At 35.5% G+C, this 24,307-nt stretch overlaps 1 protein-coding gene across 2 annotated transcripts in view; it reads left to right on the top strand.

Moving 5' to 3' along the window:
- LOC136042748 (lachesin-like) overlaps window positions 1–24,307 on the top strand; it is a 119,395-nt gene that overhangs the window by 50,577 nt on the left and 44,511 nt on the right. For both annotated transcript variants that reach the window (XM_065727719.1, XM_065727715.1), the window contains exons 3-4: window positions 1,528–1,628; window positions 9,633–9,840. In XM_065727719.1, the coding sequence (XP_065583791.1) occupies window positions 1,528–1,628; window positions 9,633–9,840 (309 nt within the window). The remainder of the gene's footprint in view (window positions 1–1,527; window positions 1,629–9,632; window positions 9,841–24,307) is intronic.

Raw genomic sequence — 24,307 nt, 5'->3', positions numbered from 1 at the left:
ATTTTAAATCTTTTTTTTCCTATTAGAATCCTTAATTTGGCTTGCTGTTTGACTGTTGGAGAAAATTTTTCAACAATTTTTTTAACATAAACTCTTTTTTAAAATATTGACAATAATAGTATTGTTTCATTTAGTTTTATACCTCCTCAAGCTGACCAGAAAATAAAACTTACTACCATTCCCAAAAATTTTATCTATGCTCTTTGAGCTGGATAAACTGACTCTGTTCTGATTTACTTAAATTGCATTAGCAGAAGTAGAAACAGCAGAAAAAAAGTAGTTTATTTAATTTGTTTATTGAAAAAAAATAGTTTATTTATATGGTAATTTAAAGAGGACTAGTATGGTGACAAATGGTGATTCATAATTTCACTCACAAATCTTCCTCATACGTTTATTATATTATTGTTTGTCATATTTCATGTTTAACATTTTAATTTTTAGGAATATCAATTTCGTGAGGAAAAATAATGGTAAAAAAAAAAAAATATGGGTGAAATTTTTCCTAAGAGTTTGCTTGAAAATATGGTGCGTTTTAGTTTGCGAATATATTCCTCATAAACATCCTATCAAGCCTGCCCAAATGAAAGGATACTCCAAATTTAATAGCTTTTGTAATGGTAGACACAAATCTGACCCTATAACTCAGTTCTACCATAACCTCTCGAGACTCAAAGGAAGTCACTGAAAAATATCAAATCATCGCATAGGCAGGTTGCAGGAAACAACATTTATTTGATTGGTCTACAAAACTAATGAAGCGACCATGAAAACTAATGAAACTAATGAAGTGAAGTAATGATCTAAACTAATAAGTCTTATGACGTCATAGAGACTGAAAACACAGGCGTAAACTAATGAGATTAAAGTACTTTTTACCAGGTTTAAAGTAATATACCTGTTACTAGTATACACGCTTTTCACTGGCGCCCTCTAATCATAGCGCAACCTGCCACAAAACAACAATTTTTCCCTGTAAGTTTTCATTTGACTTTGGGGGTGCTCATAGGTGGTTAAAATTTTACAAATACTTCAGGATAAACGAAAATTAGACAGTGACACTGGTTATACAGAGGTAGAAAACTTTCAAAATGTCACGTGACTGCACTTTACTGTTGGATCTAAGTTGACTAGTTGGATCGAAGTAGACTGTCTAATTATCCAACTAACTATCTTTGCCTAAGTGTCTTTGTTCAAAGTAAAAACCATACTAATAGGTGCATTTAGCTGTTAATTATCTTAAGGATACTCGAAGTTCAAACATGCCTAAGTAGACTGTCTAATTATCCAACTAACTATCTATGCCTAAGTGTCATACTAATAGGTGCATTTAGCTGTTAACCCGAAGTCCGAACATCCGAAAATTTCAGAAAAATAGGGGAACCACGGATGTGATTTAAAACTGTATCCAAAAGTACATGAATTTAGTCCTATCTTTAATAATGTCGTCGTTTGTGGCCTAACTATGCATGTAAAATAGATAATTTCTTATAATAATAATTGTAAAATAAGTTCTTCATATTTCAGAACAGCTGCCTGAGTTTCTGGAGCCAGTTAATAATGTGACAGCACCTGCTGGTCGCGATGCAACTTTTACGTGTGTTGTCGATAAACTAGGAGATTTTAAGGTAATATCTGCACTTTTAAAGAAGAACTAATATTTCTGTTCTGGCGAAGATCGCAAGATACTTCGGCGACACTAGCCTAGGCCAGAAAAATATAACAATACACTTCAAATAGACCTTTTTGCCACTTTCTTTATTTTTTTTTTTTTTTTTTTTTTTTTTTTTTTTTTTTTTTTTTTGGTGTTTTCCTCTCAGGACTTCCTGGCATCCATGGTATGATTTGAAAAACGATTAGATGTTAAATAAAATAAATCAAATGAAAATGAGCAGAATTTTCCAGGGGGAATGTTCTGGGAGAGTTTTCAGTAAAGAGGCATGGGTCGGGGAGAATTTTCCGGGGGGAAATCAAGAAGGCATGAATTTTGCTTTAAAGAATATATCTTGGGGGACGGATATTGCAGGGAAATATTCACGAATAGGGAGGTGGATTTTCTAGCCTGCTTTGAATAAAGGTCTAAAATTAAATTAACAAGTACTGTTTTTTTTTCAACTGAAAGCAGCGACCAACATTGAAGCTTAGAATGAACAGAAATTATTCTGCATATGAGTGGGGGTACCCCTTTTTGGTCTGCGCCTGTTTACGATACAATTTGACTTTTTGAACCAGTCTTTTAAGAACGGTTCCTGAAACATAAGGGCCGTTTAACTGGAATAGTGGGGCACCCCTTTTTTGATCTGCGCCTCTTTACGATACAATTTGACTTTTTGAACCAATCTTTTAAGAACGGCTCCTGAAACATAACAGCCGTTTAACTGGAATACAAAGTTTTAATGTTTGTCTTTATTTTCATTTAAATAAGTTCCTGTTTTTTATCAATTTATGTCGTAAATAACTTTTTTTTTCAGTTTCTGTCCGTTTTTAAAACTTGTTTTTCTATTTAATACATTTAAGCTCTAATTTTTTCACAGTGCTTCGAGGTTTAATAGCCAAAATATAATGTTCAAAAATATCGTTTCAACAATAATACGGGACCTATCACTCCTTGCAGAGTACATATTGTCAAATTAGCTCGAACATAACCCTCCAAGTAAAAGGACGTCAGGGATTAAATACGCTGTCCTTCATATATACCTGAAGGACCTCCAATAGAAAGTTAGAAGTTTGGAACTGGAATTATTTTTTTTTAAGCCTTAGGCACCTTCTCCCATGCCAATATCCATCGAACCCACCCCTAATATTTAGTGCACAAACTCAGCGAAAAATGCCCCAATACACCACATTATTACTATTAAACATTGACAATGTTACATTTTTGATAGTTCTAACCAGATAGATGTAACAGGACATTAGGTCGATATAATATTGTTCGTATTTGGGCCAAAGCTATCGTTTTGTGGCAAAAAGTGGCCAAATAAACACTTTTTTGGTTGAAGATTCTTTTTAGAAATCGTAATTTCCCTTTAAATCAGTCATTTTCTGATATTCTATGACCATTTACTCGATATCACTATCCTTAAAAAAAGAAACGACGGTCAAAACTAAATAAATACATAACAAACATTCGTAACCCCCCTGCAGCTGCTAAGACCGAGGAACTAGGTGTCCACGGAGAGTGCTTAAAGTGGTTTGAAAGTTATCTCACAGGAAAATTCCTCAAAGTAGTGTTGAGTGATGGGAGCTTAGCGGTATTTCCAGTTAGATGTGGAGTACCACAAGGGTCAGTGTTAGGTCCACTAACGCCTGTTGATCTCAGGTGTCTTTAGTTGAAAGATCTGTGTCTTACTATGCTTGCTGATTATAATGTTTTAGCTGTGTATTCCTTATCTGTGACGGAGCTGGTGAGAAAGGCCTGTCTAGCGTTGAATATGCTGGAGATTTTCAGTTCATTGAGTCTATTGTGTTTAAATGTTGGCAAGACATTTTTAGTGACGTTATATAGAGTTGGTACACTGCTGGGTATGTCTATATGGTAAACCAGTTCAACAAGTTTTGATCATCTCTGGTACCTTGGTTTTTATTTTGATTGGCACCTAACATGGAAATGTCATAGTGACGCGATTTCATCAAAAATTGCCTGGGGGCTGGCGTACTTCAACGTCTGCAACACTTTCTCCCTCAAAGAATACTTTTAACTATGTATTATTCGTTTGTTTATCCAGACATCTCCAACAGTTGCGTCCTATGGAGCAGTAGCTTCTTATGCAACTATAGAACATAAAGCTGTTAGACCAATCGGCAGGTACGTCCAGGATGTACATGACAACTGAGCTTCTTTTAGCCCTCAAAGCTCCTTGTTGTAGGTTAGATAAGAGATTACCAAGCTGTAGGATTTGTGTTTCAGTGTATGAATAGTTTCACCCCTGATGTTTGTAAGAGTTTTTAGCAAATTAATAGTGACCTGTATAATTATGGAGCTAGGCAGAATGATAACATAGTTGTTGGTTTGCGTCGTGGTGCCGGGTCTTCATTTTCAATGAACACCATGCGTCCATCTGTATGGCATGAGCTACCATTGAGCATTAGTGCGACGGGACATGTACCTCAGTATAAAAAGAATTTAAAAGATTATTTTTTGGGGGATGATTGTTGAATATTAATATGGTGGTAGTGTAGGTAGGGGAGGAAGGGTGATATGGGGAGGTACAGCTGGGTCGGAAGGGTAGGTAGGGTGGGTAGGGGGTAAAGTGGGGTTTGGAGGACAGGGGAAGGGGAGTTGAGAAATGAAAAGTGATAAGAACTGGATTTGTTATTATTTTTCTTTTATATTTTTATTTATCTATTATTATTTTTAATTCAATTAGTTTTTTGTTTAATATATAGATTATACTTCGTTTATTATTGATTTGTTTGTAATATAATTAATAAGATAACTGAGGTTTTTTTACGTAGTTGAGTTAACAGGTCAGTAGTTACAGGGACTTCCGTGCAACCTCAAACTCCCATAGATTTTCTCCAGCGTGAAAGTTTTCTTTTAGTTTATTCATTTATTCGTGAAGGTGAGAATAAAAAAACTTAGACTCAAACTTAGACCTAGATTAGATCAGTCATTGTAAGGTCCGTGGTAACAGTATCTGTAACAGTAAAAGTAAAAATAGATGTGGAATAGTGTCTAATAGCTAAAATTTAATTTTTGTAGGTTGGATCCCTTAGTGAATGCTATGTCTTCTAATGTTTCCCACTGTTCATTTATTTGTTATAACCATTGATTATTTATTGCAATGATTTTTAATTCTTACAAAATAATCATTAAGAGTTGTTAACTAATCTATCCTTGAATTTTCATGATCCTGGAAGTTTCTCATAAATTTTTTAGAAAAATTGGTGACAACTACATACAAGGAATTGAAAACCCCTTCCCTCAGCAAAAAATAATTCCGTTTTAAGACGAATTCCCCACCCTATAATATATGTATGAGTATGCCATAGAAATAAAGACATGATCATAAGCTAAATTAATTGAAGTCCATTAATGATATTTTCTAATATTATTGGAATTTTGAAGCACTTTAACTCACTGACTTCTCTTTCATTTTTGGAAATATGCCAGATACTTTACTGTGCGGAGCAAAAAATAATTAGAATTTATTAATGCATTTAGAGGAAAACTACTTAAGCGAATTGGAAAGAAGTAGTAGAGAAGAAAATAAATATTTGTTCAGTAAGACAAAAAATTTAGCATTTTAAATAAAATTCATCATTCAGGGTCATTTTTAGGGTACTAGAGTGCCCTAAAATGAGTAAAATATGCTGCGAAGCGTAACATCGTAAATTAAATATTACTACATCATTTTTCTAAGCTATACACTTTGTCAAAACATCACTTCTAGCAATTTAATAGTTGTCGGCTAGGAATGGAAAAGAATAAGAAAGTAGCAATTAAAATATATATATATATTTTACGGAACAAGTCGTAAAAAAGGAAGCAGCTAATATTATTTGATGAAAAATATCTTTCTACCTATTTAAATCGAAAGTATGACAAAACTAGTATCATTTTTTCTAACATTTTATTTAGTAATAAATCAATATTTAAGAATAAAATTTATTGGTGTTATGAATCAAGAAGATAATTTTTTCTCTTGATTTTTTAGTATTCAATTTAGTTGTGCTATTTGAATTTTACCCTACTTCATTTTGTTGCTTCCTTGTTAACATGGTTTTTGCAACAGCAAGTTTTTCTTTTTGCCCCTTCATGTTCTTGCTTCTTCGTTAACATGGTTTTTTCAACATAAAGTTTTTCTTCTTTTCTAAATACGTTATATCCTGCTTTATCGCTTTTAGAAATAGTTAGGAACCTGGGGCAAAGCCTGTAGGGTAACAATCATAAACTATTAACTAAAAGGTCGAGTATTTTGTTTTCCCTTGTCAATCCAACAGAAAACTCGACCCCGCAGACCTGAGACAAAAGAGGGTGGAATCACGGAAACTGCGCGTATAATTTGTCAAAATATTACTGGAGCAGACCGCTCAATCAGGTAACCAAAGACTCGCTTTGCAGAGTAACTGATATCTCATCATATGATTGTGGCATAGCTGAAATTTACGCATATAACAATTAATTATATAGGATTGACATCAAAATCATGTTTATCGTAGTTTGGATATCTAACAATATTAAAAAAACAAAAAACAAGTCTTTTCAACTGAAAGAAAGGAGCAACGTTACGGCTTAAAACAAACAGAAATTACTACGTATAGGAGCAAGGTTGCAACCTCCTCAATACCTCGCTTTTCATGCTAAAGCTCTTAGTACTTTTAAAAAAGCTTCTTATTGTTCTAATCAACCGCATTTTTCTGGAGTCTTTCTTAAGGAACTGGGACAAAATTTAAGTTGAAGAACTAGAACTGGGTCAAAATTTAAGGTAAAGAGCGAATCTTTAAGAGGAGTTTATCCCTCTCATATCCGTAATTATTTCTGGTCTTTACAAGTTCTAATATGGCTCCATACTTTGAGCTGAAAAAACTTGGTTTTTTATTTATTTTCTGATTGCTCTTTAGATAATACCGAGAAATCTGGCTCCCTTCCGTGGAAAGATCTTCCCGATAGGTCAATCCTTGTAAAAATTTACCCAGGAAATTACCATTAACACCTCCAGATTCAAAATTGAGTTGACAAAGAGAAAGTAGGACAAAAAAAATATTCGTATAGAGTTTCTGGCAATTTCCCCGGTCCAAAATTTTCCCTCAAAAGAAGAAAAATGTATAAATCCTTCCCGATAACATACTATACGTAAACAATGGGCAAATTTCACAACTTAAAGACCTTTCCCAAGGGGCTGTGGCTATGTTATTTCTAAGGGAATAGTTATTCGACCTTTCAATTATGATGAACAAAATACCTCGATGTTTTTGGCGTGGGAGCTATCTGCCCACCGATATTTTTGGTCACTTAAATAGGTTACTATAAGTTCAATTTCCGTTTGAATCAGCCCTCTTCCAATATTTTAGAACAACTGATTTGATACAATCACCGCTTGGGAAAATAAAAACAAATAAACAAATAAAGAAACATGAGTGATGTTTCTTTCGGCAATGCAAAATTCCATATTATTGAAAATGGGGGCTTGAAACCTCTACAGTAGGTTTCTCATATACACGAATCCAATTTTGTGATTTTAATTAAGATGTCACTGACTTTTAGAGGTGTTTCTTCCTTTTTGGAAAATATGGTAAATATCTTAGGCTCATAGTCTATGCTGGCTGAAACTAATAATAATGAGTCTTATATATTTGCAATCAGCATAATAAGCCAATTCTTTTGATATGTCTATTGATATCAGATCTCGTTTTTTTTATATTTTCCGTTACTATTGAACTTCCTATTGAGCTTTTTATAGTTTCCGTTACCATAAATTGTTTGATATTTCTTCTAAAAACGAGACGTTCAACCACAGTCAAAAACTCGAAGTATATTTTTCTGTTTTTCCGATCTCCTTTAAAAATTGCATTGTGTAGTATAATGTTTTGAATTACTGTAGATGAACTATAGATCGGACTATCTGAGTCTCCTGTTTGGACACTCAAAAAGACAATTTTGTGTTTTCCCAGAGCAAACAATTTCGAAGCATTTAAAGGAAGAGTGGCATTGCCTTAAAGTGATATTACACTGACGGGGAAATTGCCCTGGGAACTCGAATGATTACTTAAAAATCATAGCTTTGAAAGCGACAGAAATTTACATTTTTGGCGAGGATCAAAATGTGTATTTATTCGGTATAAAAGATATACTTTCAAAATGCTCCAATCGTCTTGTTTGGGTAACTACTAGTTAGTATTAAAGTTAAAACAATGTATTAATACGAAAATTCCTAGCCTTAGGGATTAATACAAAGAATAGAGATCACTTCTTAATACAAAGTACCTAGCCCTAGGAAAAAATTATGCCACAAGCATCAAATAAGTGCTATTTTGTATGCATTGGATAATTTAAATCAAATAAGTTTCACTTTGAAAACTTTGAATTAAGCTTATGTAGCCAAGAGGAGACTATCGTAAAAACAAACTTTTCTTTGCCATGAGTCTATTTTCCCCAAGAGCAAGTATTTGTCAAACCACTCTTGTATTATAAGCAGAACCTACATCTTGAAACATTGAATCTCTTATCTTTGGTTGTCGCCTGCTTCTAGAATCGAAAATGCAGATTAGCCCTGCAACGATTTTTACTCCCAAGTTTTTATGTATAGCAGAACTCCCACGCAGAACATCGTTTCGAGCTAAGAAAATGCTCTTTATCAGTGAATTAAAAGTAAAGAATACGGTACAGGACTTCGCAGTCCCAACAGGTGTCTCCATTTCATACCCCTTCATCCAGGAACTTCAATGGGGGTTGCGGGCAACCCATCATGTACTTTCACACATTCTTCTTGGTTACCCTCCCAGATTTCTCCAGGTACCCATTTTGATCTGGGTCAACTCTTGCTGATCTTACAGAGTCTCACCACTGACTGCCGTTCAAGACCAAATAACCAGCGATACCAGAACTGGAACCTCTGTTCTCATGGACAAAAGATTTCAAGTCTAGCGACTAACCACTTAGCTAAGACGAATTAAAGGACATTATGAGGGAAATAACGCTCTAAAGCAGAAGCTGAGAAAATCCTATATGGTCTTGTCTCCACAGTGAACGATAACTTCTATAAGAAAATGCTTGGTCGCCTTTATAACACCAACAAGTTCATCTCACGTTTCGTTCCTGGTACTGATGTGGAAGTTTATTACCCGCTCCGAACAAAAAACAATGTTGTCTACTATTTTTGGGTATTACTAATTGTTTCTTCATGCTCTGACATGGACCCAAAAGAAAAACACATCAAGTAATACAGTTTCTGTGCATCAAGTAATACAGGGTAGTACAGTTTCTGAAATACGTGATACGAAGAAAAGCGTTTTTCCTTTCCTTACATAGATATTACTCTATGAAAAAGATATATAATGCAAGGGAGCATTATACTTTACCTAGTTAGGTTAGGAACACCATCCTGTTTAGTCTTTTATGGCATGATTCATTGTATGGAAAGAAACATGCTAAGATTTTTCTTTGAAGTTTTGGAACTCTTGATGACACTGTTTTCTTTCGTTTCAGATGCATCTTGAAATTCATGGAGTGTTAATATCGTTTCTATTTCTTTCAAAACATGCTACAAAGTGTCTGAGAATTAAACTACTATTTAACTTTAATTTATAAAACAAATAAAGTGAATAGCAAATGATTGCTGGCAGGACTATACCAGGGGCCTGCTGTTCTTCCGGGGATGCAGAAAACCGACAATTTTTATAAATGAACTATTTATAATATTCATAAATAAAATATAAATGCCATATCTACTTACATCTGTGGAGGTATTTTCGTAAGGTAAGAGATAGAACACTTTTGATTCATCAATCGATTTCTTACGCTGATTTTGGTCAAGTTGTACATAGTACTAATTTTTGAATAAATGGCAAATGCCTTTTTTTATTGCGGTAGCAGCTGATGTACTTCCAGTCGGTCTTTAGATGCAATGTATATAATGTAAGCTAATTAATATCTTAAGTTTGGGTGGTGTTAACTCACTCGTTCTTTAAAGGTTGCTTGGATTCACATGAACAGACAAATGATCATTGCCATTCATAGCAAAGTTATAACTAGAGTACCCAGGTTCAGTGTGTCTTATGATCATCAGAGAACATGGCGCATGACTATAAAAAGTGTTGAAGTTGAAGACAGAGGAGGTTATATGTGCCAGGTCAATTCGGATCCTTTACTCTCACAAGTTGGCTACCTCACAGTTGTCGGTAAGTTTCTGTTTCATCTCTTTACTTTGACTGACTGGATTAATGCTAAACGTTCATTATAAGCATTAATTAACGTGAGACACAAAATTTGCACGAATCAAACGTTTGAAAGCTGAAAATCCAATTAGGTTAGTAAGGAGTAGCCTGCATAAATAGGTCCTTTCGAATTAAAGCAGGATAAGCACTTTAATTGAAATACTGACTGAAGTCGGGCCTTCGATGCCTGGGTCATTGCTATTTTTGGATCGAAAGTTGGGTTTGCTGCTTTTTAATTTCAGAACTCAGAGACATCTAAACCGGAAATAGCAGCTTTCCTTCTGCTATCATTTGAAGTTTAGTGAGTAAAATCAATGATATGGTAGCCTATCAAACAGTTCGTGGAAAGAACTGTAGTCAGGACCGACCCGGCTCAATAATAACAGAAACCCTAAAAGATAGAATTTTGATATCAATAGTCACATCAAAAGAGTTGCATTTTTATGCGGATTTAAAATACATAAGTTTCTTTAAGTTTAGTCTTACCTATCATAAGTTACGAGCTTGAGAAAATTTGCTCTGTTATAGAAAATTAGGGGAGACACACTCTAAAAAGTCATAGAATCTTAACAAAAATCCCACCATCAGATTGAGCCTGTCAGAGAACCCTACTATAGAAGTTTCAAACTCCTATCTACAAAAATGCCAAAATTTGTTTTTGTTTTCCAGGAGACAGATCACGCATGCGTGTTTATTTGGGTTTTTTTCAGGGGTGATCGTATCGACTCAGTGGTCCTAGAATGTCACCAGAGGGCTCATTCTAACAAAAGTTAAAAGTTCCAGCGCCCTTTTTGAGTGACCAAGAAAATTAGAGGGTACCTAGGCCCCCTCCCAAACTAGTTTTTTCCCAAAGTCACCAGATCAAAATTTTGAGATAGCCATATTGTTCAGCATAGTCGTAAAACCTAACAATTATGTTTTTGGGACGAATTAATCTCCCACAGTCCCCGGGGGAGGGGCTGCAAGTTACAAACTTTGACCATTGTTCACTGATAGGTTATTGTAAACTGTTTATTTTGGTTATTGGGATGTGTTTAGGTGTTTTCCTGGGACTTTTTCATGTTGAGGGGAGGGTGGTGGGTCGGGAGTTTGCGGTTACACGGGAGTATCTTTCTATGGAGGAGTTTATCATGAGGGAAGAGAATTTCCATGAAGGGGGCGCAGGTTTTTCTAGCATTATTTAAAAAAACAAAAAGAAAATTAAAAGTCGTTTCAATGGAAATAAGGAGCAGCATTAAAACATAAAACGAACAGAAATTACTACGTAGTTAAGGGGGTCCATCTCTTCCACAATATCTCGCTCTTTACGCTGAAGCATTTTTAGCAATTTCAACTATTTATTCTATGGCCTATGTGATTCAGTGGTCATTCTTAGAGAATTGGACAAAATTCCAGCTTTAGTGTAAAGAGTGAAGTATTGAAGAGGGGGTAATAAAAATATGTGCCTAATAAAGATATACGAATATAGAAGTTCGTTTCGTAAGTTGATTCGTAAGTTACGCATATCTATCTATCTATATATACGAAAATAAGTTGTATGTGTGTTATGACTGTCGAGTGACGTCATGTCATCATGTCGTCATGTCGTCATGAAGTTAGTTGTTGTCATGTTTGTTATGACGATGACGTCATTAAAGGTATTTAAGAAATTCGTTCAAAGACAAATTTTTAATTGTAAGAAGATCGTGGACGGAAAAATGTTTAATTGTAAAATGACTGAAGAACCTACAATGGCAACAGCCGAGGAAGCTGCTCAAAGAGTCTATGCCAAAAAACTTGCTGCTGATAGAGACAGTAAGAAAAAAAAGCGTGCCGAGGAATCACAAGAACAGCAAGAAAACAGGCTTGCGGCTGATAGAGAAAGTAAGAAGAGAAAGCGTGCCGAGGAATCACAAGAGCAACGTGGAAACAGGCTTGTGGCTTCAAGCGATAATGCCAGATCAGGAATGTGCAATTTCCGTCAACGAAGACGTGTCAAGGAACTACCAGAGCAACATTAAACCAGACTTGGCTGCTAAAAGAGAAATTGAAAAAAGAAGGCATGCCGAGGAATCACAAGAGCAACGTGAAAACAGGCTTGCGGCTTCATGAGATAATGCCAAAAGAAAGCGTGCCGAGGAATCACAAGAGCAACGTGAAAATTATCGCATGGCATTCAGGTACAGCCCAGTCGATGATTATAGTAGATGCGTTCAAATCGGGAATATGTCTAAAATTTGTCCCTACTGCAAGGCCTTGAAATTTAATGGTAAAACAATGGGAATGTGTTGCGCCTCAGGAAAAGTTAAACTTCCTCAACTGGCTGCACCCCCAGAGCCATTGAAGACTTTGCTTACTGGAACTACGTCAGAATCTAAGCGTTTTTCATCAAAAATCAGAAAATATAAGTCATGTTTCCAAATGACGTCGTTTGGTGCCCAAATCAAAAATCCAGATCAATTTATGCCTACTTTCAAAGTAAAAGGGCAAATTTATCATAGAGCAGGGTCCCTTCTACCATTCTCAGGCGAGAATCATAAATTTTTACAATTGTACTTCATCAGTGATAGAAATTCTGAATTGAATGCACGTTGCGAAATTTCTCCCGACGTTGAAAGGACAATCGTTTCCCAATTGCAACATCTTTTCCACGAAAATAATAATTTTGTGCGTCTGTTCAAAACAGCAATCGATTTGATGCCTACTGATATGCATAAAATTGTTATTTCCGCTGACAAAACGCCTCCTGGCCAACATGTGCGTAGATACAATGCTCCAACTATCGACGACGTGGCAATCGTTATGGTCGGTGATCAGTTTTAACCTCTAGATATTATTCTTCATAAGCGAAACGCTCAGTTGGTAAGAGTTGCTGAAACTCATCGATGCTACGATGCCCTACAATATCCTATCATTTTTTGGAATGGAGCCGACGGCTATCACTTTAATATTAAAATGATAAATCCAGCCACTAACAAAGAAATGAATAAGAAATGCAGCGCAATACATTATTATTCCTATAGACTAGTGATTCGGCAGGATGAAGACAATTATATTTTAAAATGCCGTCAATTGTTTCACCAATACATCGTTTATATGTATGCAAAAATTGAATCAGAACGTTTGCTATTTATCCGTCTGAATCAGACCAAGCTCCGCTCTGAACAATACATTCATTTGCGAGATGCAGTTGTAAATGACAGTAATACCACAAACGTTGGAAGATTAACGATTTTACCTTCGTCATATGCTGGCAGTCCCCGTCTTATGCAAGAATATGCTCAAGATGCTATTGAGTATGTTCGTCTCTATGGTCGTCCAGATTTATTTATTACATTTACATGTAATCAATCTTGGGACGAGATACAGCAGCTTTTACTTCAAGGACAATCGGCGGTTCATATACATGACATTACGGCCCGCGTCTTCCGGCAAAAGTTGAAATCACTGATAAACTACATAGTAAAACTTGAAGTGTTCGGGTCAGTGCGATGCTGGATGTACTCAGTGGAATGGCAAAAACGAGGATTGCCACACACACATATACTAATCTGGCTACATTATAAAATTACTTCTAATGAAATTGATTATGTGATTTCCGCTGAAATACCTGATGAAAATGTCGATAAGGGGTTATATGATATTGTTGTAAAAAATATGATACATGGACCTTGCGGTGCAATGAACGATAACTCACCATGCATGGCCAAAGGAAGGTGCACAAAGCAATATCCTCGACTTTTAGTATCCAACACAATTACTGGCAATGATGGTTACCCACAATATAGAAGAAGATCTACTGAAGATGGCGTTAAAACAGCAATAATAAAGAAGCGTAATGGTACCACCATCGAAGTAGATAACCAGTGGGTTGTTCCATATTCCCCATTTTTATCAAAAACATTTAATGCACACATAAACGTTGAAAACTGTAACTCCGTAAAGGCAATCAAATACATATGTAAATACGTCCACAAAGGCAGTGACATGGCAGTTTTTGGCTTGCAGTCCGAAATCAAAGATATCGACGAAATCGTACAATATCAGGCTGGAAAATACATAAACAGTAATGAAGCTGTTTGGCGAATTCTTTCATTTCCGATACATGAACGTAGTTCAGCTGTTGTTCACTTAGCGGTACATTTACAGAATGGTCAACGTGTTTATTTTTCGGAATCCAACGTGCAAAAATGAGTTCTGAATCCACCGGATACAAAGTTAACTGCTTTCTTTTCGTTATGCAAAAATGATTCTCTTGCAAAAAAACTGCTGTATACTGAAGTGCCTTCGTATTACACGTGGAATACTAAAAATAAAGTATTTAAACGTCGGAAACAGGGTAAGTCAGTCGACGGCCAACCTACCATCTTCAAAGATACCACGATAGGAAGACTCTGCACCGTTCACCCCAATCAACATGAATGCTTCTTTCTACGCCTGCTTTTGGTGAATGTACCCAGTCCGACGAACTTTGAGTATTTGAGAACTGTAAACGGTACTATACATGACACTTACCGTAGTGCATGCCAAGCTCTGAATTTATTGGAGAATGACCAACACTGGGGTAACTGCATCAATGAAGCGTGCGAAACTTCAACTCCAAGTCAAATTCGTGCATTGTTTGGAATCATACTAACAACTTGCTCTCCTTCAGCTCCTACAGATTATTGAAAAAATATAAATCGAAAATGTCCGAAGATATACTCCATCGAAAACGGTTAGAGACGTTAGATATGACTTTTGATTTTACATCAGAAATTTATAACTACACTCTAGTTATTATAGAAGATTTGTACGTATGTATGGCAAACAAACCTCTTCAGGATTTGGGAATGCCTTCACCAAATCGTACCACTGCTGTTTAGACATGTGTAGAATTGGATCGTGAACAAAGTTACGGTACGAGTGATCCATTGTCGTATGTACAAAATAATATTTCCAAGTTAACTTCGGAACAAAAAGACATTTATGATACGATTATGCATTGTGTCGATAACAACGTTGGAGAAATTTTCTTTTTGGATGCGCCAGGAGGTACTGGTAAAACGTTTGTGATAAAACTGATTCAGGCATCAATTCGATCAAAAAATGATATAGCGTTGGCAATTGTGTCGTCCGGAATAGCCGCAACGTTGCTGCCTGGTGGAAGAACTACTCATTCCGCTTTGAATTGCCTCTTAAACTTATTATTTGGGACAAAAAATCGCTCGAGGCTCTGGATCAATGTTTGAATGATTTGCGAGGGAATTCGAAACCCTTTGGCAGCACATTAATATTGCTTGCGGGAGATTTCAGGCAAACATTACCTATAGTACCTAGATCAACCCCTGCAGACGAAATGAATGCTTGCCTGAAAAATTTTAATTTATGGGCACACGTAAAGACATTAAAATTAACTACAAATATGCGTGTCCGATTGCAAAACGATGACTCTGGTCAAACATTTTCAGGTCAATTGCTGGCAATAGGAAACGGAAAGCTCCCAGTAGACTCAATTTCAGGACGTATACAACTACCTGCTGAATTCTGTAATTTATTGACGTCCAAAAATGAATTGATTGAAAAAGTATTTCCGAATATTCTAAACAATCATAAAAATAATAAAAGGCTAAGTGAAAGAGCGATTCTTGCACCCAAAAATATAGACGTCCACGAAATCAACAATATTGTTTTGACCAAGATTCGAGACCAGGCAGTCCTTTACAAGTCAGTCGACACAGTTTTGGAACCAAATGAGGCGGTTAATTATCCATCTGAATTCTTTAATTCCGTGGATCTTTCAGGGTTTCCACCACACGTGCTACAACTAAAAAAAGACGTATCAATAATATTGTTAGGTAACATAAGCCAACCAAAGCTTTGCAATTGCACGCGACTTGCCGTAAAATAAAACAATGGAAAACGTAATAGAGGCCACAATCTTGACAGGGCCTTTTGAGGGCGAGGCTGTTCTTATTCCTCGCATTCCCATGATTCCAAAGGATATGCCTTTTTAATTTAAAAGATTGCAATTCCCAATTCGATTAGCATTTGCAATCACCATCAACAAAGCTAAAGGTCAATCATTAGAAAAATGTGGCATAGATCTTAATACTGATTGTTTTTCCCATGGACAACTGTACGTTGCATGTTCGAGGGTCGGTAAACCTGACAATCTATTTATATGCAGCGACAATTGGACAGCGAAGAATGTTGTATATTCGCAAGTTTTACGCAGTTAATTCGTATTGTATCTATCTATCTATTTATCTATATAAAAACGAGTTGAGTGTATGCATGTTTGTTTGTTTGTAAAAAGAGCGTTTACATATGACGTAATTATAAGCACATAAGGCTTTGTATATGCACAGACAATGGGAAAGCCAAGAATGTTGTATATTCGCATGTTTTACGTAGTTCAAAACACATATATAAATCTATCTATATTCATAGGTGGTACACAGGGACACAACTACAATGGCGCGTAACGACTTACACTCGCGGGGGGGCTTGGAGGGGGGCGCAGAGTGCCTCCCCCCAACAGCTAGTATATATATATATATATATATATATATATATATATATATATATATATATATATATATATATATATATATATATATATATATATAAGCTGTTTGTTTGTGTGTCTGTCGACTGACGTCACGTTTGTGTGTCGACTGATGTCATGTTTGTCGACTGACGTCATTATAAGGATTGAGCTGTATGTCGTCATGAATTTGTTTGTCGACTGACGTCATGTTTGTCGACTGACGAAATTACAGACCGGAACACCGGGACACAAATGACGACCGGGACACCGGGACACTCAAAGAGAAATTACAGACTGGGACACCGGGACACAAATAACGACCGGGACACAGGGAAAATAAATAACGACCGGGACACAGGGACACAACTAAACCTGACAATCTATTTATATGCACAGACAATGGGACAGCGAAGAATCTTGTAAGTTCGCAAGTTTTACGTAGTTAAAAACATATATATATATATATATATATCTATATTCCCAGGTGGGACAGAGGGACACAACTACAATGGCACGTAAGTAATATGGCGCGTAACGACTTACGCCGTTACCCCAACAGCTAGTTACTAATAAAAACGTTTGTAAAATAAATAAAAAGTTCTAGTTGTCTTTTAAGAAGCCAAGAGCTGGAGGGCAACTAGACCTCCTGCCCCATCCCTTTTTTACCGAAATCGTCCGATCAAAACTATGAGAAAGTCTTTTAGCAAAAAAAAATAATATGGAAATTTCGTTTTAATTATTAATGTACGGAGAGCCAAAATCAAAACATGCATTAGTTCAAAAACATTCAGAAATTAAATAAAAACGACAAGTTTTTTTTAACTACAACTAAGGAGCGACATTAAAACTTAAAACGAAAAGAAATTATTTCGTACATAAGAGGGGTTATCCGCTCCTCCACGCCTCGCTCTTCACGCTGAAGTTTTTTTTTTAATGTTTTAAAAAGGAGAGTTTTGAGAAAGAGTCAAACTTTAGCGTAAAGAGCGAGATGTTGAGGAGGGGACAAGCCATTTAATATGCGAAATAATTTCTGTTCGTTTTAAGTTTTAATTTCGCTCCTTACTTGCAGTTAAAAAGAAACTTTTAACTGCACATGCATAATATGTGTGATTTGCAGTCTCCTGTATGGAGGGGGGAGGGGATATAATGAATCAACAGAGATTAATCCTCCTGTTTGTTCTATGCAGACTTTCCTCACATATTCAGTCTTCAAATACTCAGAAACAAAATATACGCCCTCCGTTCCCTGATTGCAAAACTGGATTTAATTCGCTCTAGATGAGTTTTCAGATGGCAGTTTTTGAACATATTAATCATGGCCATAGAACTTAACAGGAAAATTAGCTGTTCAAAATAGAGATGCAACAGACAAAATAAATTAAGTGAAATTACCCAAGCAAATATATATGCAGCTGCTTAAAATCTGATTGGCCCCAGCAAACGATGTCAATTATTTAGGACATTTGGCCCGACCTTTAGTCAGTTTTTTTGTTTAAAAAAAGGTAAAACTTGTTTCATCTACGTAAGTGTATTTGATTCATCACCTTTACAAAAACAATGTAGACTTACAAGTACGAGGCTTGAGAATCTATGCAGTATGTGCAATAAGGCCACAAATGTATTCAGTGCGGAAGCCTTTACTAAATATTTGAGGAAAGCCAGATGTATTTAGCCCCGTTCACACGTATGCTTAGCAAGACATAAATTTCTAGCCGTTTCGTAAGACCTATTTTGATGTTATTACAGTCTTTTGGTGTTTTGTAACATGTATTTTGTATTTTCCAATAACTATTTCTTATTCTGTTAGAAGTATTTGAATTTCTTAGGATGTATTTTGTTTTGAAAGAAATGTTTTGGATGTTTGTGAAGTAGTTTTCGCTATTTTTTCTGTCGTCACCATGCTTACATTAATAAAATCGGTCCCGCCATGGCTAGGTTTATATAAATGGTCATTCCCATAATTATGCTAATAAAAACGGCCACACCATAAATATTTTAAGAAAAAGAGGAAAAATTTATAAGTTGAAAATGAAACTAAGTAAAAAAAATGTCACTCTAAACTTTATTTTTCTAAAAGAAAAACAAATCATGGCTAATATACATATATCATTTTCGTTTCATGTTTACGAAATATCACAAGTGAATTTCTTTTCTTGTAAATATGTAGTTATTTCAAGACACGAAAAAAAAGTTGAAAAAATTCCTAAGTTAAAAAAAAACTAAACAAAAAAGAAAAATGTCAATACAAAACGTTATTTTCCCAATAGGAAAAGTCACGACAAGTATATGTATATTATCTTCATACAAAAGAGGTTTAGGGTATGTGCAGATGAGGTTTGGGGCTATGTAAATATATTCTCATGATACCTGTTGACCCCATACAACTCCCATTACTTTCAGTTGAAAAAACCTGCATTTATTTAGTTCAATAAATATGAAATTTGCACGCAATAACAGTAAGGTTATTTTGTTTAAAAAAAAGAAGAAAAGACACGAATGTTCAAGTCCAAATAAAAGAAATGGTTGTTCGTATGGAAGCACATCCTAAGAGCAGCTAATATTATTCAGTTTGTATTAATGTCAAATTTAAATTCAGATATTTCGTTTCTGGGTGGGGAAATCGTCCTAGCTATTCACCTTTTGTTGTATTCCGTTTTGTATGAATATGAAAAGACGTCGATTTGCTGTGACCTGGTGTTCAATCACGTTTGGAAAGAGTGTTAATTATTAAAGCGCTGGTTGGACGTAGTATTTTCATCCAGCGTTTCAACAGGTATGAACGGTAAGTCAGCTTCTTCAAACTAAATATATAAAAAAAACTAGTATTTTTAACTGAAAGTAAGGAGCGAAATTAAAAATTAAAATGAACAGAAATTACTCCGTGTATGAAAGGGGCTGTTCCCTTTTCAACGCCCCGCACTTTATGCTAAAGTTTTACTCTTTCTTTCAATTCTGCTTTACTAAACGGTAAAAAAAAACTTTAGCGTAAAGAACGAGGCGTTGAGAAGGGAACAGCCCCTTTCATACACGGACTAATTTCTGTTCGTTTTAAGTTTTGATGTCGCTCCTTACTTTTAGTTAAAAATACTAGTTATTTTAAGTGAAAGAAAGGAGCGACATTAAAAATTAAAATGAACAGAAATTACCCCGTGTATGAAAGGGGCTGTTCCCTTCTCAACGCCCCGCACTTTATGCTAAAGTTTTACTCTTTCTTTCAATTCTGCTTTACTAAACGGTAAAAAAAACTTTAGCGTAAAGAACGAGGCATTGAGAAGGGAACAGCCCCTTTCATACACGGACTAATTTCTGTTCGTTTTAAGTTTTGATGTCGCTCCTTACTTTCAGTTAAAAATACTAGTTTTTTTAAATTTAATTTCTGAACGTTTCTGAATTAATTCATGTTTGATTTTGGCTCTCCACACATAAATTATTAAAATGAAATTTGCATATTGATTCTTTTTTTGGCTAAATGGCTTTCTCTGTGTTTTGATCAGACAATTTTGAGAAATAAGGGGTGGGGAAGAAGCCCTAGTTGCCCTCCAATTTTTCAGTTAGTTAAACAGGCAACTAGAACTTTTAATTTTAAACGAACGTTTTTATTAGTAAACAATATACGTAACTTAAGCATTAACTTACGCAACAAACTTCTAAAGTCTTATATTTTTATTATGTATATGAGGGGGTTTGTCCCCTCTTTAATACCTCGCTCTTTACACTAAATCGTAAGTTTTGTCCCAATTCTTCAAGAATTACCCCTGAATACGAAAAGCCGTAGAATAAATAGTTGAAATTACTAAAAATACTTTAGCATAAAGAGCGGGGTATTTAGGAGGAGAAGAACTCCTTATATTCGTAATAATATTTGTTCTTTTTAAGTTTTCATGCTACTCCTTACTTTCAATTGAAACATTTTTTCATGTTTATTTTTTCATTGTTTTTTTTTATAGTAATACTAGAAAATCTTGCATACTTTTCATTGAATTTTTCTTCCTTCGTGACATATCCTCCCACATACCCCCCCCCCAAACGAAAAAAAATCCCCCTGCAAACATCTCTACATTTCCCAATAACCATTACTGTATCAAAGTGTTTAACTTGCAGCCCCTCCCCCAGGGACTGTGGGTGAGTAAGTCATCCCTAAAGACATAGTTATTATGGTTTTTGACTATGTTGAACAAAATGGCTATCTCAAATTTTCTAATCTGTCAACTTTGGGGAAAAATGAGCGTGGGAGGGGGCCTAGGTGCCCTCCAATTTTCTGGTCACCTAAAGAGGGCACTAGAACTTTTCATCTCAGTTAGAATGAGCCCTCTTGCGACATTCCAGGACCATTTGGTCGATACAATGACCCCTGAAAAAAATACAAATAAACACACACCCGTGATCTGTCTTCTGGTGAAAAATACGAAATTCCACATTTTTGTAGATAGGACTTTCATTCTATGACTTTTAGGGGGTGTTTCCCCTATTTTTCAGAATAAGGCAAATTTTCTCAGGCTCTTAACTTTTGATGACAAAAACTAAATTTGATGAAACTTATATATTTGAAATTAGCATGAAAATCCGATGCTTTTGATGTATTTTTTAATATCGAAATTGCGTTTTTTAGAGTTTTGTTTACTATTGCGCCGGGTCGCTCCTTACTACAGTTCGTTACCACAAACTGTTTGATAAAAGAAAATATCTACCTGTCCGAATACTGCAAATTTGCGAGGCATTAACTTAGAAGAAGAGAATTGTTCAATATTTTTAAAATAATTTGCTAGAGCAAAAGGGATCATGTGGGTATTTTTTCTGTAAAAAAAAATGCCCACGATACAAAAAAAATGCTAAACTTACATGTAAGATGGGTTGTGCCCTTCTATTCTATCCCCCTTTATTTACGCTAAGGTTCAAGTTTTTTTGCAATGTCGCGCTTTTTGGAAAATCCTTTTTGCATTGATAACTACTATTTTCGTAATAAGAGGGGATTGTTAACCCCTCTGCATTCTATTTGAACGTTTAATGCAAACATATTGCTCTAATTAAATGGAGACTTGGGCTTAAGCCCTCCCTTTCATATTGAACTCAAGAATTTTTCACGGAATGTTTAAAATTGTAGATACAAAAAGCTATTGGCTGGAAATAAACTTTTCGAGGCTTCTGGTCTCTAGCTCATACCACTTCCCAAGAAATGCCTTCAATTATTCCCCTTGTTGGTTTGCCTTCCAATAGCTACTGCCCAGCTGTGCAATACCATAATTGTTAGTATTACTGCATTTACAGTATATAGTAACCATTCGTTTTGTATGGATTCATGTTAATTGATTAAAAAAAAAGAAGCAACTTTCAACTGAAAATAAGGAACAACATAAATACTTAAAACGAACATAAATTATTATGTATATGAGGGGGGTTACCCCCCTCCCCCTTAATGCCTCGGTGTTCACCCTAAAGTTTTTTGCCAAGTTAAAAAAAAGACATTTATTGTTCTATTTAATTGACCTTCGTGTTTCAGAAGTCGTTTTCAAAGAATTGTGACCAAATTTAAACTTTAGCGTAAAGAGCAAAGTGTTGAGGAGGGGAAGCCTCCCTCGTACACGTAATAATGTCTGCTCGTTTTAAGTTTTAATATTGCTCCATACTTTCAGTTGGAAAAACATTTTTTTTAATTTATTTCTGATCATTTTTAAATTACGCCAGGATATCCGGCTCCATCTTCACGGGAAAATCCCCTTACCCAAGTAAATATTCTCTGGACAATTCAATCCTGGTGAAAATTTACCCCAGACAATTACTCTTAACATCTCCACGCGTTAAATTGAGTCGGTAAAGAGAAAGCAAGACATATAAAGAAATTTCATATTTGAATTCTGACAAATAACCCCAGTATACAATTTCCTCTGAAATGTTCCACCCCTGGAAATTTCCCTCTTCATAAAAAACCCCTCATGTGAAATCCACCCAACAAAAAATTTGTCCTCTTCTCCCCACCCGAAAAATGCATGAATACTTCCCAATAACAAATACTATACGTAAGCAATGGGCAAATTTTATAGCTTAAAGACCTCTCCCAGGTGACTGTGCGGTGGGGAGGTCATATTATCTCCAAAGGCATAGTTATTGGATCTTTCAACTACGGTGAACAAAATGGAAATCCCAAAATTTCATCGTACGAGTTTGGAAAAAAAGTGGCGTGGGAGGGGGCCTAGTTGGCCTCCAATTTTTTTTTCACCTAAAAAGGGCACTAGAACTTTTTATTTCCGTTAGAGTGAGCCCTCTCTCAACGCTCTAGGTCTACTGGGTCGACACAATAACCCCTGGGAAAAACAAAAATAAATGAAATATAACAAGTAAATACGCTTCCGTGATTTTCTTCTGGGAAAAAATTTCAGAATCCCACGTTCTTGCAGATAGAAGCTTGAAACCTCTACAGTGGGATTCACTGATACGCTGAATATGATAGTGATGTTTTCATTAAGATTTTGCAACTTTTGGTGGATGTTTATCCCGTACAAAACTCGGGCAAATTTTCTCAGGCTAGCAACCTTTGATGGGTGACACTAAATGTAACTAAACTTATGTATTTAAAATCAACATAACAATCCAATTATTTTGATATATTTATTTGCATCAAAATTCCGTTTTCTAGAGTTTTGGTTACTATTGAGTCGGGTTGCTCCTTACCTACTCCCTACCCCGAACCGTTTGATAACATTATGGTCCTGTTGTTTCCAAATCGTGTTTTTGTGGCTCTAAACTGCAGAAATGAGCAGGGTGTATTAGTAATTTCTCAGGAGCGGCAGATGGTATTAAGTTGAAACTTTTAGGCTTTGTTGAAGTGGGGAATCAGAAAGTGGTTGGAGGGCAGTCAGACATTTTTAAATGCCTGCCTGAAGACTTATGAAATTTTGATAACACCACTTCGTTAAAACAGTCTAGATTTGATAACTATGCCTCTGGGGATGCCCTGTCCCTAAGAACCCTGGGGGAAAGGATTATAAATTGTGCAATTTGCCTATTATCTACATGCAGGATTTAAAAATAACAAACGGAGGAATTTTTAATACTGGGTGTGCCCGAAAAGTCTAAGGTGGAGCTTTAAGATATATTGGGGATATATTAAACTAAATCAAAAGACATAATGCATATCCAAGTGTTCAAATAGCGTATCTGCAATATCTTGGGAATAACTAAGGTTATTAACTCGAAACTTTCAGGGCCACTAGTAATCCGACTGCAACTGCAACTACTTACGTTTGGGACTACAAGTACTTGTAACTGCGACTACTTCGGACTGTAACTGCACTTCTTTGAGATATACTGTTAGATATACTGCCAGAAAATGTTGAGGGCGATATTTAACAAAACCAAAACACATCATGCGCATGCTGGCTTTCAAAAGTGCGAAATTAATCATTCAATGAGAATTATTTTTAATATCTAATGCTAAACCGCTAGCATTAGTTATAGTGTTCATTTTTTATTTCCCGTTGTACTCTTGGTTCTTCCTTAAATGGTGTTTTATTCGAGTTGAGTAAATGTTGTGGAAGCACTTTTTGTCCAAGCTTCTTCTTTATTTGCTTTAATTTTTCCCTTTGTTTTTGCAGAGTAGTTAAGCTAAATTCTCTTTTATTATACTTCATTTCATCCTGCTCATTGTTTCCAGGGAAAAACAAAGTATATAATAAATGTATACGCTAATTCATTCTGGGGAAAAATATGAAACTCTGTACTTTTGCAAATGGTGGTTAGAAAAGTTGGTTCTAGTGTTTTAGAAATGTTGTACTTAACGGCGTATTTTATTGATATTAGACTACTCATTTCAATTTCTTGGGTATTCTAGCCCTTTTTCTCTTAAATAGAGTAATGTTTTGCGCTACGGAATTTTGTTTTAAGAGTTCTGGCTTCTGTTGGCAGGGGTTTCAGTTTAGTTACTAC

The sequence above is a fragment of the Artemia franciscana genome, chromosome 2, assembly GCF_032884065.1.
Source record: "Artemia franciscana chromosome 2, ASM3288406v1, whole genome shotgun sequence".
In the NCBI taxonomy this organism is placed as follows: Eukaryota; Metazoa; Arthropoda; class Branchiopoda; order Anostraca; family Artemiidae; genus Artemia; species Artemia franciscana.
Note: the sequence above shows the minus strand (reverse complement) of the source record. Positions and strands in the feature narration are given on the sequence as shown.